General features: G+C 43.2%; 1 protein-coding gene across 4 annotated transcripts in view; it reads right to left on the bottom strand.

The window, feature by feature from the left end:
• ZRANB3 (zinc finger RANBP2-type containing 3) overlaps nucleotides 1-18,923 on the bottom strand; it is a 42,800-nt gene extending 23,877 nt beyond the window's left edge. The window contains exons 1-6 of one of the 4 annotated variants that reach the window (XM_082197768.1): nucleotides 18,802-18,923; nucleotides 13,062-13,223; nucleotides 6,476-6,494; nucleotides 3,532-3,710; nucleotides 2,515-2,746; nucleotides 1,495-1,580 (exon numbers count right to left, since the gene is read on the bottom strand). In XM_082197768.1, coding sequence (XP_082053894.1) covers nucleotides 1,495-1,580; nucleotides 2,515-2,746; nucleotides 3,532-3,710; nucleotides 6,476-6,494; nucleotides 13,062-13,216 — 671 coding nt within the window. In that variant the 5' untranslated portion in view covers nucleotides 13,217-13,223; nucleotides 18,802-18,923. The other 3 variants (XM_082197767.1, XM_082197766.1, XM_082197765.1) reach the window with 3 other exon arrangements.
• Between the last annotated feature and the right edge of the window lie 980 nt (nucleotides 18,924-19,903).

Below are 19,903 nucleotides of genomic sequence, written 5' to 3' on the forward strand. Positions count from 1 at the left end.
GGGCCTTCCCTGCCCTCCACCCCGCCCCAACAAATTGGCCCTAACAGGATTGGAAGAGCATGTTTGGGTGGGCGGGAGGAGTCATTCTGTGTGGCAAGCCAAAATGCACTCATGGAGTTTCTCAGCCCTGTCATAAGCAAAACATTCCTCATAATAATAATAATAATATTTATACCCCGCCCTCCCCGTCCAGAGCTGGGCTCAGGGCGGCTAACACCAGTAAAATTACAATAGAAACATAATGGGGGGGGCAATTTAAAATACAGGTTAAAATGCAATCTCATTTTAAAAGTAGCCCATAGATCAAAACCGTAAGGGGAGGGAATACATAAGGGTCAGACTGAGTCCAAACCAAAGGCCAAGCGGAACAGCGTTGTCTTGCAGGCCCTGCGGAAAGATGTCAAGGGCCGCAGCACCCTAGTCTCTTGTGACAGAGAGTTCCACCAAGTCGGGGCCAGTACTGAAAAGGCCCTGGCCCTAGTGGTGATCAATCTAACCACCTTGTGACTTGGGACCTCCAAGGTGTTGTCATTTGTGGACCTTAAGGTCCTCTGTGGGGCATACCAGGAGAGGTGGTCCCGTAGGTATGTGGGTCCTAGGCCGCATAGGGCTTTAAAGGTCAAAACCAGCACCTTAAACAGCCTCACAAGGGGACCCCCCAATGTGAGACTCAGCATGAAGAAACGGGGAAAGATTTGGTGTGCATGCAAAAAAAACCTTGAGCTTATAATGCATCCTAACCCAGAAAATGGTGAGCTATTACTTCCCTGTTCAGGGAAGTTTTTAATGTGTGATTTTACTGTATTTTTGGTTTCTGTGGAAGCCGCCCAGAGTGGCTGGGAGACCCAGCCAGATGGGCGGGGTACAAATAATGAATTATTATTATTATTATTATTATTATTATTATTATTATTATTATTCCCCTTACTTGTAAGATTACTGCACCACCCATTAACAACAAGCCATCTGGACAGTTCATAAATAAAACCTTGGGATAGTATTCAAAGTAGTGCTAAGGAGACACAAAGATTTTTGCTTGCCAGATGGAACTATCTTCCTTCTCCTCCCCTCCACCTACTGTTCTGGTTTCAGAATGGATTTGGGGGAAGTTCAGGGGCCATGTGGTGGTGGGGAACACTGATGCACTAGTGAGAGTCCTTTCGCTGGCTTCTGCTCACACAATGGGTTAGTTGAATCCAGCCCATGAAGAATAAATATAGAACACAGACATGAAATCTTAAACCACAGCTCAGCCCAATTTCTTGCAGTTAGAAAGGGGAGAAGACGAGGAAAGGGGGAGAGGCAGAAGGAGAGAAAAGGGGTTTGCCCAATCAACCACAGTTACATAGTCCCTGAAAGTTTACTTCTTGAAGATTTAGAGCCTCTACAGAAAAAGGTTGTCCATCACAATCTCAAGCAATTAAATCAGTAAAATGATCAAGAGGGGAAAAACAAACATCAATAGGGAAGTAAAAGTTGCTGAAATACTAGTACCTGTAATGTGCGTCGCAATACTTTTTTGCATATTCAGTCCATGTGCCAAATTTTCGTGGGCAAATCGCTTCAAGTTGCATGAAAAGCTGTAAAAACCATCGTAAGCGGACTTTATTAAGATGACCATTTCCTCAAAATCTGAAAGACACCCATTCTGCTTCTATGTGCATAACCAGCACCATTCCGAAAACTGCATCACAGTCATGGGCAACTTCCAAGTAGCCCCTCTGACATCACCAGCACAAAATTAGATGCCTTGCCCTGGCTACAGCTGCATAGTCTAGGAATTGTCTAACAGCTTAACCAAATGGTTGTTTTTTTCAAATTCAACAAAATGGTGTCTTGTTTTATCACCTTACTGCTTATGTAGTCTTAAAACGCTTTCTACCACAGCAATAGCCCACCATTTCTCTACTGAGAGGGAATTATGCTCATCTACTCCAGCCCAACTGTCATACCCATAGTTCCAAAAATGTGCTCTGCACAAATCCTTATGGTAAGCAGTACAAAAAATGTATTCAACTATAGAATAATTTGAATTACACTGTACAATATAAAGGAAGAAACTATGTATATTTTATTTGTATTTATAATACATATTTTATACTATTTTGTAAACAGCTTAGAGGTTTTGATGATTAAGTGCTCTCTCTCTATATATATATATAATGTTAAATAAATTATTTCACTTTCATGCCCAGTTCAGATGTCATAGAAAGTCAGGAATATGCCTTGGGTGCCTGTGTTACCTCCCCTTCCTTTTTTTCCACTTTCTTGTCCCCTCTGCCTGGTTTGGTTTGTGGCCCCTACAGTTTGCCGAGTCATCCTAATCAGACTAACTACGGATGCTGCAAACCATATAATTGGAAAGCAGACACCATGGCAACTTAGGGTTACCATAAAGTGAGATAAGGAACCCAGTATGAGGGGAAGAGACACACGCTCAAAGTATATTCCCAGTGGCCTAGCATGGCTTGGCTGTGATATGTGAACCAGGCATCACATAGTGACATTCAGAACCTCTTCAGGTCTTCCCAACGCAGGAGTTCCAGTGAGGAGAATGGCCCGAGTGGCATTCTGTACAATAGGTAACAAAATGTTGCTGCGAGATGCATTTCTGGATTTCATGTAGTGTGATTCATCAACTATCACCACTTTGAAATTCTGTTTGTACAGAGCTTCTGTTAAAGTCTTTGCATCTGAAGTTAGCAAGCCATAACCCAGAACAGTGACTTTGCTCGTAGGTATTCTCCTAGGAAAAAGGAGAGAGCAAAACATATATTCATCAAGTTATAAATGGATTGCTGTAAAGGTAAGTGGCAAACTAGCTGAATTCTGTTAATTTATATTTATCTAGCTTGTGTTTACTCTGCTGGATACAGCACAGAAGTTTTAGGTTGCCAAAAGAAGACTGGCAAAATATGCAATAGAATTTAAAACAGCTCTTGTTTTGTACTTCAATTAACCCCGGCGTGTTTTGCTTTCAAAAATGTTTGAGCATTTGAAAGTATTTTATTTATATTAATTAATTCAGAAAAAGAAACATCAGAGAAAGTTGAGGTACTTCACTCATAATATAGAGGATAATAGTAGATACTGAACCAATAGCTGTCACAAGTAAAGGAAGTAAAGCTGTGCTTATGAATATTCAAACACACAGAAATTGTGTTCACACATCACACAATGACTAGTTTAACAAGGCAGCTTCAGAATGCATGGTTTGAAGTTGATTTGCTTTGAAACTAAACGACGATGCCTGGTGTGTGAGCAACAAGCCAAGATTCAGTGGAAGCAAAACAAAAGGCTGCTAAAGTTCTCCTTCCAAGCATGCCAGAAATGGGCAGGAGGGCTTGCTCAGGTTCATTACAGCTTCTGCATGTTGGACTAAATCATGGCTTAGTGAGATGTCCAAACCAGACCAGCACGCTCTTAACAATGGAAGTAGATTTGTAAGTACGGCAAAAAAACCACCATCTTAAGTGCTTCAGAGCTACTGTTTGGATGGCAAAGCAATGCGACTGATAGCATGCCACTTACCAGGTGTCAGTTTTATTCTGAATAATGATGATATCCTCTGGAGAAAGTTCTGGGATCCATTTCTCCATCTCATCAACCCAAGGGTACCTCAGGGAGGAGGGTACCACTATTAACAGAGGCCATTCATTTTTGTAGTAGTAAGTTATAGCTATTGCTTGAATCGTCTTCCCCAAGCCCATCTAAGTCACAACAAATTGAAATAAAAAGAAGAAAAGCTTAATTGTATGAAAGCAGGGAATACCCTTATCAGTGGTTTACCTATAGAAATTCCTATCAGCTGTTTACATTTTTCATTTGCAGATGGCAGCCACCTTAGAACCTCCAAAATGTATTACTCAACTTAAGTGCATTTTGAGGAGACTAAGATAATCACTTCCAACACCTGCTCAGTTAAGGACATTAGAAGGAGAAGGGTAGACATAAAGCCCCCATACTCACATATCCGCAGATATACAAACCTACAAAATATACCTCATTCTCCCTCGCAACACACATGAAACACCCCCCTCCAATACTCATATACTTATTTTTCCATGGATCAGGATGCTAGATCAGGAAGAACTAAAACACATCATTTTGAATTCACATGATTTTTTACGTTGATCCCACAGAATAATCATGGTCCCTTGGATGTGGAAATAAAATTCTTATTCCCATACCAGCTTGCTTATGTCTTAAGATCTTCTGCCCTAAGATCTTCAGACACACTCTTTAGTAAAGGAAAACATGTTTCCACAAAGGAGAGGGCCTTTTCTGTGGTGGCACCCTGTGGTGGCAAGCGAAAGGGCCATGGCACAGCGGTAGAGCATCTGCTTTGCATTCAGATGGTTGCAGTTTCAATCCCTGGCATCTTCAGTTAGGACTGGAGTGTCCCATGCCAGAAACCCTGGAGAGCAGCTATCAGTTAGTATATAGACAATACTGAACCAAATGGACCAATGGTCTGACTTGGTATAAGGCAGTTTCTCATGCTACGTTCCTGAGGAAACACTCCAGGTGAGGCCAACACAAGCTTTCCTGTCAGGTTGCGACTTTCCAGATTGCCCAGGTATTTTAGATCACAGATGATTTCGTTTGCCCTACTCTGCTTTTTAGATTTTGCAGCATTAGCTTGTCTTTTTTAAAAAAACTTTGTTGTTTTAAAACTGTACAGTCATACCTTGGAAGTCGAACAGAATCTGTTCCGGAAGTCCGTTCGACTTCCGAAACGTTCAAATTCCGAAATGTTTGACTTCCAAAGCATGGCTTCTGATTGGTTGCAGGAAGGTCCTGTAGCCAATTGGAAGCCATGGAAGTCCCGTCAGACATTTGGCTTCCGAAAAATGTTCAAAAACTGGAACACTCACTTCCGGTTTTTGTTCGTTCAGGAGCCAAAATGTTAGACGCCCAAGGCGTTTGGGAGCCAAGGTATCTATATTTGTTGCATATGAAGTAGTTTTTATTCACGTTTGTATGATGATGGGCAGTTAAGAAGTACTTTAAATAAATAAATCTCCCTATAACACACTGAAGTGTGTAGAAGATCCCAGAATAGTTGTGCAAAGGTAGTTTTTTCCTCTGAAATCATCCTGATTCTGTGGGCTGTCTACCCTCACCATCTAGGGAAATCTTGTGTACAAGCTAGTTTAAAGTTAATCTGACTTCATCTTCATCTTATAAATTCCATCATTAAAAATTCTGTCTTTGAAATCCAAAGGACAATTTAAGTAAAGATTTGCAGTTGTGGAATTCATTCCACCAAATAGTAAATTGCATTATACTCGTATACAGATAGTGTTTCAGCAGCAACCAGCACATTACCTTCGGGTTCCACTCAACACTTGTTTATGTGAATTTATCATCGTTTCTACATAACACATACAAGAATTTGTACGTTTTGAGTATTAATATACTGAAGATGGCCCAATTCTATGTCTGTTTCCATTGAGTCCAGGTAAGTATGCAGAAGATTGCAGCCTGCCTTACAAATATAACCCACTGACTTTAAGGAAACTTACTTTCCTGAAATGTGCTTATGACTGTAGTCTTAAATAGCTACCCTTTGTTATGTTGCTTCTTCACACTGAGACACTTGCTTCTCTCAAATTAAAAGGTAACGTAATCGTGAAGGTGGTAATTGACTGAAAATGAATAAATTCATGAGCATTTCGCCATTCAGTTGGAGTTTTCAATTAAAGGGGAAGTTACCTTGAACTAACAACGAATACCGGTAATTAAAATCAGGAGATAAGGTTATTGTTTGTCCCAACTCAGTTATAAAGTTACTTACTAAGAAATCTTTCTTTCACACATACACACAGTTTGAAGAACGATAATGCTAGCATTATGGCTATTTAGATAGCATGGCATAGGCTAAGATTTGGAGTTCCCTTTCGTAAGGGGAAGGCACTTAGGTTTGTGCAAGGCTGCCCAGTTCTCCTCTCCCATTATAGCTGATGCCCTCACACTCCATTCCTGGCTGTTACAGGCACTTTCCCAAGGACTGGGAGTAGGGGCAAGAGGATGGAGTGAGTGGTGAACAGGTCACATTGTGTAAGCAGTGTTTAGCTACACTTTTCTACATCTAACTCGCTGAAAAATATTCGCTGAATATCAAGTTCACCTTTCAGCAAAACTGAGAGGGACTTCGGTCTATGAAAACATATTACTTGAGGTTGACTTCATTGTTCCACATGTTCAATAAGTTGATTAGTAAGTCCCATTTTGATTGTCACTACTTTAAAGTTTACATTTGCACCAAGTATCTGTATGGGGAAATTATCCTTTTAATTAATCTTTTAAGTACACATTATTTTATTATTTACGAATTGCTCCCCATGAATCATTTCAGAGAGATTTACAAATATCTAAATAGGTTATAGAAAAAAGATATGCACAGTTGCGCACTAGTTTAATCCAAAGTGAGCAGTTACAGAATAGACTGAATGGCTAAAGGGCCACTTACCTCATCTGCAATCATACACCTAGAGGTGAAAATAAAAATAAAAATTAGAAGGTAACCCAGAACTTTAACTGAATAAAGCATGCATTCTATACAGTTTGCTAACACGTTTGTTTTCCAAGATATAAAACTCCCAACAATTTCTCTTCAACACTGTTTAATGCTAATATTGACTAGGATCTAAGTCATGCAAGTAATTCCATGGGCTTTAAACTCTTGAACAGCAAATAGGTCCTAGCCATAACTATGCTGCAGGGAAAACCACATGGCCTTTTCCGATATGGCAAGGGGGCCTGTTGGGAGAAAAGAAGGGGGAAAGTCCCACTAAACATGTCCTCTAAGCTCTTGGTTCAACTTTTAAAAGAACTCACAACTACATATACACCAGGACGTTTTCAAATGTGGTGGCTGAGCAGTTAAGGTACTGTAATGGACTAGAAATTCAATGAGGACTCCTTGTGTACTGTAGCTCTTTATTTGGTGGAGGACACACAAAGTGAAATGTGTGGGGAGGGAGGTGGTGTTTGACATTTCTCCTCTTCTTAATCCCAAACTGTTCTAAATGGTCCCCCAAAGGTATGAAGCAGATTTGGGGGAGGGGGGATTTGCCAATTTCCCCCTCCTACCCTATTCTGTTCACAAATGTCTATACTGTGGCAAAGAGCCTTCCACCAGCTCAAAAAAGAAGCTAAGTGATACACAGAGAAAGATCAAATAGGTCCTGTATTACTTAGAAGCCACATTTATGTAGGTGAATTGACACATTTGTCGCATGGTTTTTGATGGAGAACTGCAGGTCCATGGAGCAGAAGCAACGAAAAAGTTATGAGAACTGTCACAAATTCAGTTAAAATGAAGAACTGCATGTGGACCTCCAGCATGCAATGCTGCTCCCTTATCTAGACTTTCTCATCCATTTGACAGCACTGGCTACCATGCAGGTGGTGCTCAGTTCATGCTTAAAGTTAACTGGTTGCAGCATAAGTTTGTTCTTCATACAGTGTTTTGGACACTCTTTGGACAGTGGTGGCACAGGAAAGTTATTTACAGTGCTGTAGTGGCAGTGGAATGCTGCTTTGTAAAACTGATGGGCCAAGAAAATGCAGACTGCTTTGAGAGAAAACAAGGCATAAACTCTGCCTGTGGTGATGATGCTTTTCTTCAAGGTGGTTTGGCAACTCAAATTTAACTTTAGTCTGAGATACCATGAAATTGAGGTGGCGTATGCTCACTCTTTGCATGAAAATCCAGAGAGTGGTACTGGGTGATTATTCATCACTTAAAAAACAACCACCAAGACTTCTGTTATGGGTCCTTCAGCTTTGCTCTGAGCAACATGCGTGAGGCTACTAGACGTTATTGGGCAGAAATTTGGAGAGAAGTGTCTGAATTGGTTTGTTGATAACAAACCCTCTACCTTTACCTTTTTTGTCAGATCAGACAGCTGAGGTGCTTAAGAGTTGTGCAGCTGTTGTGATGTAAAGGTATTTAAATAAACACCACAAATGATACATGTACCAAGGGTTCACACAACAACCACTCATTCACATCGCTGAATTATTCCAATGCGTTGCATGTGAGTTTGCCCTTGAACATGGTTTGGAAACTTCAGCAAATCCAGGGTAAATCTGCTAGATAGTTCACTGCAGCTGGATGATTTTGACACAGTATGCCACCGCTTCATGATCTGTGCTGGCTGCTTGCTTGATTCCAGGCCCAAAAGAAATGCTGGTTTTGACACTTAAAGCCTTGTACTAGGTTACCTCAAAGTCCCCCTCCTTTGATATCTAACCACCTGGAGCCTGAAAAAATCTTAGAATGCCCTTTTCTCAATGCCTCTGCCATTTGAGGCATATCAGTTGGTTTCTAGGGAGAGGTGGTAGCACTCTGGTTGTGGAATTCTACCTCCAGAGAAGCTTGCCCAGCTGCTTCTTTGTGGTGTCTGTGACCTTTCAAAATCTCTTATTTTAAAAAATCTATTACATTCTGTTTAAATCTGCAATTTTATTTATTTGTAGGTGGTTGAGATATTTTAATTTTTTTCAGGTACTTTAAGGTGCCCAGAGAGCGGTGATATTGTTGTTAATAAATGTTGTTAATAAAGTAATAAATTGAAACGTTTACATGCCATCTTTTTGTAGAAAATACAGTGGTACTTCAGGTTAAGTGCTTAATTCGTTCCGGAGGTCCATTCTTAACCTGAAACTGTTCTTAACCTGAAGCACCACTTTAGCTAATGGGGCCTCCTGCTACTGCCAGAGCATGATTTCTGTTCTCATCCTGAAGCAAAGTTCTTAACCCAAGGTACTATTTCTGGGTTAGCAAAGTCTGTAACCTGAAGCGTATGTAACCCGAGGTACCACTGTAGTCAACATGGCTTACAACAGCGTAAAGCATAGAAAACCAGCAGCAATTTAACAAAAAATAATCACAGCTTCCAAACACCCACCTACACCTCTTTAGGGGTTTCTAAAAAGAACCTAAACACTGAGGTTTCGGTTAGGCTCCAGAAAACCAGCAGGGAGGTAGATCTGCTTATAAGTACAATAACATTTTTAGCCCATTAGATACTGCTTTTAAAAAGCTGGTGTCCCCATGCCGTGATAGTGACATCTAAAAAGAAAACTACCACATTCTTTGTAGAGAAACGTATAATTATCACATACTTGATAGTATCATGTCTACTTAACTATTCCATCTGCCACTGTGGGCAGAATGAAGCGATTACGTAGGCCACAAAAAGAAATCTCCCTATGGTTAAGATACAGTAATTCAAAATCATATTCCTTATCCTAATAAGAAAATCCAGAGTCCCGCACCCCAAGCCCTGTTAGTTATATGCTTTTTCTCACTGCTTCCTGAGTTAATGAAATTAGAGCACGCTGCCTACGCCAACAGAAAGGTTATGTACTTCCGAAGCAATCTTCAGATAAAAAATTTGAGGCACAAATCTGATTTCTGTCACATATTTTGACTGCAGCGAGCAGGACAACTTGTTCTTTGAAGTTCAATTAGTCATTTCCTTTTAACTGGTAGTTACCCAATTGAGACTAGATCATTCACATACCATCTGCTCACGACAGCTATATGACAGCTATATCCAAGAATGCTAATTTGAGGGGGATAAGGCATTCCATTTCATTTCAGGCTCTAAACTCAGCTCACAAGGACAAAATATGTCATAAAGAGAGTAAGAATAATACTCTGTGTCCTAGATTCTTCCCCTCTTGAATGCAACTGCTAAGAGAACACCATGGCCAATAGTTTACCTGGAGACTAAGTAATAAAAATAAAACACCCTAGATGCTATCCTGATCCCAAGTTGATTCCACCTGTAAGTGTAAAAATATACGAATGCCTCTTGTAACCTAACAGCAGTGAATTAGATACTTGTCCTTTTTGAACTCCAAGGTAAAGGCAGGGAAAGCAATTGTTCCCCATCCCACACTAAAAGAATATATGCTATTTTAGTTTACAGTAAGCTATCTAAAATAGAAAAGTTATAAATCCCCACGCAGTCATGAAGCTCACAAAATGATTTGAGCTCAACCTAACCCAATTATGAGGAAGCTTTGGCCCTCCATGTCATCGGACTACAACTCCCATCCCCCCTGATCATTGGCCACACTGGCTGTGGCCAGTGGGAATTTGAGTCCAGCAACATCTGGAGAGCCATAGGCTCCCCATCCCACAGGGTTTCATAGTGAATGGGCAGGATAGGAATGTTACTACTACTACGCTTTGAAAAATAAAATAAAGGGAATTATTCTACTTAGAATCGCTGTGAATTTCTTTTTAAAAAGTCATTTAATTTCAATATTTATGCAATATCATTTTAACTATTTACCACCATTTTCCTTCCATGTCTCATCTTGCTTGAAATGTAAGCCTAAGGGCAAGCTAGTGCATTTTAGTTTGCTTTATATATAGCGCCTAGTCGATTTAGGCGCTTTGAAACAAGTAATACTGTACAGTATAAGCAGTTGTAAAATAAGACCAAAGGCAGAGAGGGGCACACAAAAATCTTCTTGGAGAAGGTGAAAGTTGCTTTAAAGTATAGTCCAGAAATAGATTGAAAGTGCAATTACAATATGAAAGAACTACTCATCTGTGGCACTGACACTATCAGCATTGCAATGAGTAAAAGGAAACACAGGAAATGTAGTAATAAAGTTTGGGTGTTGAGACTTTCAAGGGGAAACCTTGGTTCAAGACTCCACTTGGCCATAAAGCTGAGCAGTGACAGGCAAGGCACTGGATAGACTGTAGAGTTGTGTGTGCATAATGGGGTTGGCAGGATCTTATTTCCCCACAGCAGCCCCCCCAACAGCCTATCCAAACTTATACGCAATTGTTCAGGGTGGCTAAAACCAAAACAGGTCTGCAAAGAGCTCCAGCAGGATCTCTCCAAACTGAGTGAATCGGCAGTAAAATGGGAAGTGCAATTCAAAATAAACAAGGGTAAACTGATGCAGGTTGGACAAAAACTCCTAATTGCACAAATACACTCGTGGGCAGCCGACCAGGAACGAGACTTTGGGGTTGAAGTGGACAGCTTGATAAAGATGTCAAGCCAGTGGCTGGCAGCTGTGAAAAATGCAAATCCCATGGTAGAGATCATTAGGAAAAGAAGTGAAAATAAAATTGCTGATATAATGCCATTATAACAAACCTACAGAGTGGCTGCAGTTGGGACAGTGAAGAGTTTGGGTTGCCTCCTCTCAAAAAGAGTATTGTAGGGCTGAAAAGGATTCAGAAAAAGGGCAACCAAAATGATAAAGGGAATGAAGCACCTGCCCTATGAAGGAAAGGTTACAAGATTTGGGGATTTTTGGTTTAGGGAAAACGTAAGAGGTAACATGAAATTATGCACAGTATGGAGAAAGAGGGCAGAGAATAGCTTTTCTCCCTCTCTATAACACTAGAACTCACGAACATCCGATGCAGCTGAATGCTGGAAGATTCAGGACAGGCGAAAGAAAGAAAATTTTCACGCAGTGCGTAATTTAACTATGGATTTTGCTCACACAAGAGGCAGTGAATGGCTTTGAAAGAGGATTAGATACATCCATGGAAGATAAAGGTATCAACAGCTAATAACTGTTGCATTAGTGTCTATGTTCTAGCTCCACTATACTTCTGAATACCAGTTGCTGGAAACCACAGGGGGAGAAAGTGTTGCTGCACTCTGGTCCTGCTCGTGGGCTTCCCCTAGGCATGTGGTTGGCAACTGTAAGAACAGGATGCTAGACTAAACGGGCAACTGGTCTGATTTAGCAGGCTTTTCTTATGTTTTCGAAAAACAAAAGGATAAATAACAAAAGCAAACTGGCTTTAGTACCAAAGAGTCCCCTGCTTCCTTTTACGAACAGGACTCACACTTCCTAACAGAACAGACTGTATCGAGGAAGAGTGCTGTTTCCCCTCAGTGTGGAGTTCCAGATTTTCACCCACTCATGTAAATCAGTTTTATGTAACACTCTAGCATATAATTTGCATCCTACTCACAAGCCAAGACTTTAGCATTAACATCTCTCTCATATAGGGGTTATTTAAGGAATGTGAGCCTGGTGCGTTTAAAAAAATGTGTATATCATTAAACACAACTGTGCGGTCCTGTATCTGTAACAAAGATGACTTGTCTTGCAAGAATTAGGGTACTTCACCAAAAATAGAGCCTCAGATGACTTGTGCATGGAATGTTAAGTTAAAATGGTCCCAATGAGTGGCATCACGTTGACAATTATGTGAAGTACTTTTCCATTCACAAAAAGGCTGTGTCAAACTTCCATCAGGAGGCAAAAGTGTTGAATGGTAAAAAAGACTATTGAGCCTTTAGAGCAGCCTTTCTCAATCTTGGGTCCTCCAATGTTGTTGGACTACAACTCCCACCATCCATAGCTAGGAGGACCAGTGGTCAGGGATGATGGGAGTTGTAGTCCAGATCAAGCCAATTCTAAACAAAACACCAACCCTTACATGTTAACCAGTGAAAAGCGAATTAACTTATAGCTGGGGGGAAATGCCGGCCAACTGATAATCAAGCGGCCAAACATTTCTTGGACAACACATTTCAAGCTGCAAGCATTTGTGTAGGGGGTGGGTGCATGATGGAAAACCCTTTAACAGAAGACAAGTGCATTTGGGGAAGAGGCCAAGGGGCAGCTTCTCTCTGACATTCCAGGTGGCTATGTTCAAGGGTGGTCTGTAACATGTACAAAGCAATTTAACTAGATTGATGATTGTCTTGAATAGTCATTATGTTACCTTTTTCTACTCTTCATCCTATGGATAAAAAATTCATTTTATATTTGCTTATAAATGCTATTGGCACCCAGTCATAAAGATTTGTGTTGTCCTAATTCCCTGCACCTCCTGATTCTTTTTCCTCCCCTACATGCACAAGTAATTACTATTCTAAATACTTGAAGAATACCATAAGCTTTTGGGTTCAGCTTCAACTACTTAATGATTCAGGTCTAGAAATTCAGTATAACATTCAGAAAATAATTGGAGCCATTGTAACTACTTAGGTTAGTTTCCCCACTCCTAAAAGGGATTGACAGTTCCATGTTTAAGATAGTTTTACCTGCCACCTCTTTCCAATGCAAACACAATTCCTTTCTTCTGAAATGAAAGAAGTTTGCCTTTTAAGTTTTCAGGTAGGTAAGACAGTCTTTCACTGACATCGGAAGTTGAACCAGAAGTTTTACGTGTACAAGTCTCTTGGATGACCGCTGCCATGTTCCACCTGACAAAAAATAAGAGATCTGATTTCAAAATGCCACACTCAGTATTCTCCAGCACTTATCAAAATAGGTCATATTTGAACACGTTTACTTCATAAATAGTATCAAAATGGATATGGTTGCAGTTCAAGGACTCTGGTTTATAAGCTGTTTTATTAAAACATTGTTAAATGTGTACGTGGGTTTATTTGTACACATAAGCATGTTAAATTGATCACTGGAGTACTTTGAATTCAATTTAAAAGTGCAGTTCAGGTGATAGGAGAGTCCTATGCCCTTTGTGTATAGTTGGCACACAAAGTGCTGTGAAACTTAATAATGTTAATGAAACTTCAGAGAGCACAGTAGACAAAATTCTCCTTTTGAGGCATCACTGCACAAGTGCTTCACTGAATACAACTCAATAATATATATTTTTTTAAACGACACTGGAATGATTATGTGATTTTAAGTTAGGCTAAAGTGGTTTTTATCCCCAGAAGAGCCTACTCCTCCACCCTCTTTCTGTATTGCTCACTGCCTGGAAGGTGGCAAGCCTAGAACACAAGTGGAAAAGCGACAGGCAGCCTCCTCTACAGGAAAGAAGGTCCTTTGCACCTGGAGTAACTGAGTGATCCAGCCACACCTAATGCAGTGACAACCTGCCCTCAGCAAAGGCTGATTAGGAAAAAGCAAGGCCAGAAAAAACCCCCAAATCATGCAAAGTTAAAGAAGGCACACTTCATCAATAGCCATTTTGGATGGGTATTAATCCCCACTCTCACTGTACAACAGCAATCCTGTCACACACAGATTTTACTACAATCAAGTGGGGTATAATTTTGGTTAAATAAACTGTTAAAGAAGACTGGGCATTATTGTCTTAGCTGTTACAGGGCACTGGAAGTAGCACAAAAGAACCAGAATCACAGCTGAAGTACAACTATGAACTATATTACAGTAGCCTGGATCACTGACTTTTATCACCTATAATAATTTATCTTCTTACATGCAATTGTGCTGTGTCCTAATGAATAGCTGCATTTATGGGATGAAGTGACACCCTCTAGGTACTAGAATCTTTAGGAAAAAACCCTCAGGACAGGTAGCAATATTGCTTCACTTCCAGTATAACAATGAATGCTCACTGTGCATAGCTGATGCACAGAAATGCTATACTGAGCTGGTAAGGGAAAAAGTAGGGTAAAGGACCCCTTGACGGTTAAGCCCAGTCAAGGGCGACTATGGGATGCGGTGCTCATCTCGCTTTTTAGGCCGAGGGAGTCAGCATTTGTCCACAGGCAGCTTTCCAGGTCCTGTGGCCAGCACGACTAAACTGCTTCTAGCGCAATGGGACACTGTGATGGAAGCCAGAGCGCACAGAAACGCCGTTTACCTTCCTGCCGCAGCGGTACCTATTTATCTACTTGCACTGCTATGCTTTTGAACTGCTAGGTTGGCAGAAGCTGGAACAGAATAACAGGAGCTCACCCTGGCGCATGGGTTCGAACAACCAACCTTCCAATCAGCAAGCCCAAGAGGTTCAGTGATTTAGACTACAGTGCCACCCGTGCTTGTAACATCACATGGATGGTCTGTGACAGGATCTGAATTTCTTGCTGAGTTCATTTTACAGATTCAGCTCTAGACATGAGCATAGGCGGGTTTTATTTTGGGAGGTGGCAGGTTTTGCTAGGGGGGCAGAACTGGGTTATTAGTTATGCAATTGGTCAGTTAGTTAAGTATTTTTATTGATTTGCTTGATTTAGGGGGGCAGACCACACCCTGGCTATACCCATGTAAAGGTAAAGGTACCCCTGCCCGTACGGGCCAGTCGCGACCGACTCTAGGGTTGCGTGCTCATCTTGCTCAAGAGGCCGGGAGCCGGCCGGCGCTGTCCGAAGACACTTCCGGGTCACGTGGCCAGCGTGACAAAGCTGCAAGTGGCGAGCCAGCACCAGTGCTGCACACGGAAACGCCGTTTACCTTCCTGCTATAAAACGGTACCTATTTATCTACTTGCACTTAGGGGTGCTTTCGAACTGCTAGGTGGGCAGGAGCTGGGACCAAAAGATGGGAGCTCACCCCGCCGCGGGGATTCGAACCGCCGACCATACGATCGGCAAGTCCTAGGCACTGAGGTTTTACCCACAGTGCCACCCGCTATACTCTATGAACTCCATGACTCTAGAAAATTTAGGGACAGAAAAAGCTATCTTATACAAAGTTAGATTACCGATTCATCTAGCTCAGTACTGTCAACACTGACTAATAGCAACTTCCCAGGGTTCCAGACTGGAGTTTTTCCAGTCAAATGGACATTTCTATCCTTAAAAGGAAGCATTGGGAAGAGCAGTAGATGTGTGAGAAGTATTTGCAACGTACCTTTGAAAGCTAGTTACCGTAGTTAGCTCAGTTAGTCGCTCAGTTAGAAAGCTCAGTTAGTCTCTGAGATATTAGGCAAATTTCAATAGTGATCATGGGCACTAACCTTTGATGGAGACCACCAGTCTAATCTACTTCAGTTTCCTGAGTATAAAATGTGGAAAGAGACGCCAGGTAAGCATATACCACCTGGAGCTTATTTGAGGAAAGTCCAGATGTAAATACAAGAAGTAATGCCACCTTTATTGGGACACAAAGTAGTAACCCCACTAAAACTCCCCTTAAATGTTAAGCAAAGGAAACCCAGGAATGGTGGTGGTGGTGGGCAGTGGGATAAAAGGATGTTGCTGAGCAAGATGAAAAAGCTGCATTTTAGAGCAGCCTCAAAATGTAATGAATGAGGCATTACATAGATAGGCAGCACAAAAATATGTATGATTACGTGAAAGTAAGCCCCACTTTTGTTATGGTAAGTATGCAAAAGACACCAGCCTTAACGGGTTTGGGTTACTGCTTGGTGCAAAAATCTCAAGCAGAACTGCTCTCTGTGGAAATAAAGAAGCCAGCGGTAATTTGGTAGTGTCTCCAGCTCTAATCAAAACATGCACTGGGATCGCAAAAGGAAAAGACACAGAGAATAAATTTAGGTACCACTTCTTCACACCTATGGCCTTTATGGAAACCCAAGTCATTTTTGCACAGTCCCTAAACTAATTGAGACTACATAACCTGATGTTCACTTAAAGGTAAAGGCACCCCTGACCATTAGGTCCAGTCGTGGCTGACTCTGGGGTTGCGGTGCTCATCTCGCTTTACTGGCCGAGGAAGCCGGCGTACAGCTTCCGGGTCATGTGGCCAGCATGACTAAGCTGCTTCTGGCGAACCAGAGCAGCACACGGAAACACTGTTTACCTTCCCGCCAGAGCGGTACCTATTTATCTACTTGCACTTTGATGTGCTTTCGAACTGCTAGGTTGGCAAAAGATGTTCACTTACCTGGGAGTAAATCCCACGGAACTAAATGGGTTTGCTTCTGAACAGATATACATAGGAATACCCTCCACATTTCACCTTACCTAGTACCTCTGTCCTAAAGTGAATTGAAGGGGTGTCTGTGGATATATCTGCCTTTCTGCCACCCTTCAAACCGTTTCAGTCTAGGAGTTCAGGAATGCCATTCAGACGCGTCAAAAGATCGTTTACGTTGCATCAAGTAATCACTCTCGGGTGCAAGCAGAACTATGCAGTATTTTACTCCCACGTTTTTGACGGCCTCCTAGTCAATAGTTCTCACCAGTTTAAAGAAAACTGCACTGCCCCAACTATACGAAACTTGCTTATAAATTACTATTCCACTTCCAAGACCTCGAAGCGCCTTCCTCACCGAGACCCGCTCTTCCATCCGTGCAGCAATCGTAGCAGCAGCAGCTCCTCCTCCTCCTGCCGCAGAAGCCAAACAACTTTTTCGCGCTCAAACGCAGCGGAAATGACCTCAAACCGAGAGCGCGGTAGGCTCAGCGATACATCGTTAGCAAGTGTCTGTCCGCATGGATTATTTTTTTTCTTTTTTAAAAAAGATTAAAATGGCGGGCCTCCATTGCATTTGTGTTCATTCGCACACCCTAGCCCCATTATGGCCAAACAACGAGAATACAAACAACCCCCCTTTCCCCTCTTCCAGGAAACAGAAGAGCAATGAGCACAGATATCAATGCACCGTTTTTCAGTGTAAGCCACATGGAACAAGGAGAAGCGATGGAAGATCACAAACAATTTGGGCGGCTGATTTACAAGTTCATGTGTAAGGGCGGCGGGTATAGGAAGCTGCAGAGACGAAACTGAATAGATAGGAAGGGTGGTGGGTTATGAAGGGAGGAGCTTTTAGGTTGGGATGAAGCCCCATTGAACTCGGTTTTATAATTATGCGTATGCAGGTTAAAGAATTTGCAGTCGCGCCTTAAAATAGTTATTCCCCGGATTAACTGCGCGTTAGAACCGCACGGCAATCTAACGACGCCTTTTAAAAGGTCACGGCGAAGATGTAAAGCACGTTTGGCCACCCTTTCAAGTACAAACTCGGGGTTACAAAGGGCGATTATAATCCTGGTTAGCGGTTGTTGCGAGTAACAATAAAAGCCTACGGGTCCTAAAAAGTGGCCTGTAAAAAGCGATGGATATTTGTGGGCGCTTCCAACGTCGAGTTTGTAACGGAGATCCGCCGGAACTAAGAATGGCTGGGTCGATGACGGATGCATGATGTGAAACGCTGTGAAAACGTCAGGTTGATTTCAGCAGAATGAAGTAGATAAAACACATTTGCTTGGGAAAAAATAATTTAGGAAAAAAGCACACACCCAGCAAACTTTTTTGGGCACCTTGAACGACAGATCTATCTGAAGCATAAGCTTTCGTGGGCTAATAATAAGAAATAGCAAATATGTTTTGTACAGGGCATTCCTTTTAGTTTTTTGCTGTAACCGGCCAACATACCTGTGCCTCTAAGATTTAATAAAAAGCAGTTTTAAAAACACACACGATGCATTTGCATCGGAAGACAAGAACCTAGAACAGCGATAGGCGACAGGGTTGTTTGGGGTGGGGTGAGGAGAAGAAGCCGGTGTAGCTTTTTCGGGTTGCTAAGACAGGCAGGGCGATCCTATGCCTACTTAGTAACAAGACCCACTGAATTCAGTAAGATCGCAGTAATGAAATATATAATGCAAGCAGGCTGCAAAGTGCCGCTGAAATTTTTGGCAGGCAGACAAGCGCGCCATGGAGGCAGGCGGGAGATGCGTAGGCTGCTTTTACCTAAGGACTCAATGCAGTGACTGGAGGAGCCTGCTAACCGCGGCGACAGAAGAACTTGGGGTGGAGGACGTAATGATGCGAGTGGAACAAATATAAGGCCACAAATATAGTGCTGCAAGGAGGAGACCTTTCGATTTTAAGGCAACAGACTGTCAGGAGGCGCCTTCGGAACCTAAGCAAAGCTTCTGCATCAAGTACTACAAGTCCCAGAATGCCTCGCTTCATGGACCCGTTCATTGAAGCTAAGGCGATTTGGAAGCGTTTCTAGGGACTTGTGGTCTATCCACCTCCGTAATATTAATTACTGTTTGAGCCAGAGGACTTGCCCCGGCTGCATGTACGTCCAAGACGCCGCCACAGAGGGGAACTAAGGCCAGGTGCCATTTCGGAACAGACCGTAAAGCCTACCTATAACTAGCGCTCTGGGCCGCCAGTCACCTCAAAGCGGCAACGCCACTGGTCACAGGCACCTCCGAGGGTGGGGCTTCCGCATTGCCGGTCTTCTAAACCGCACTCCGGTCTCCAATTGGCCGGCTTCTGGCCGTCGCTCGGCTTTAAAGGCGCGGCCTCCCATTGGCTAGCATTCGCTTCACCGGGGCGTTTTTTCCTGCGTGGGCAGAATTCTTGCCCACTCAGCATAGAGCTCCGGGGCTGAGGAGGCGTGCTCCAGGCGCTGAGTGGTTGGGCGGGGCGGCAGTCAGCAGCATGTGGCGCCGCGATTGGCTGGCGGGACCCGTAGAGGGCGGTTCTCTATGGCACCCGCGGCAGCAGCAGGAGGAGCCGGAGTCGCTGTTGGGGGCTGGTGATGGGGTTAATTCCCCCTCGTGTGTGAAGCCCCCTTCGCGAGCCGGCCTTGCCGTCGCCTTCATCCCCTTCCTCCTCCCCTCCGCCCGCTCGTCAAGGCTCGCGCCATTGCGGTAAGTTCGCCCCCTCCCTCCTTCACCCCCGCCCCAGTTCCATTATAAATATCTCCCCCCCGCCGCTTTTCCGCCCCCTCCGCGCTCTGCAGAAAGGCTTGGAACCCTGAGAGCCGCCGTCCCAGTCTAAGGGGAGGTTGGTCTTGCCCTTTTGCAGCGCCGCCACCACAACGCCAGCCTCCCTCCCCCCTCTCTCTGCCTCCCCCCCCCCGCGCGCCCTGACCGGCCTGCATTGGACGGAAGTGCGCGCCAGCCTCGTGGATGCAATTGGTGCAGTTACGCCCCCGGGCCTTGCGGTGGGTCGGGGGGGGAGTGACCTCCCTCCCTCCCCCCCCCCGCAGGGACAGTGTGGGGTTGAGAGGGGAAGTTGATGGGGTGGATGCAGTGGGGTCTGCCAAGCCCCTAGGCTTTGCATTCGGTGGAAGGGTTTCCCTGCTTCGGGCGAGGAAACACGGCGGCTTCAAAATAATGTCATGGCCAGTCTCCTCCTGCCCTGGATGGCAACTCTTTAATATTATTCCCAAAGGCAGGCATTATTATAAACCTGAGGGCCTGCCGTGGGAGAAATCCCTGCCGCTGCCCCCTTCGCCCCC

Source organism: Podarcis vaucheri, assembly GCF_965113315.1.
Source record: "Podarcis vaucheri genome assembly, chromosome: 1".
Classification (NCBI taxonomy): Eukaryota; Metazoa; Chordata; class Lepidosauria; order Squamata; family Lacertidae; genus Podarcis; species Podarcis vaucheri.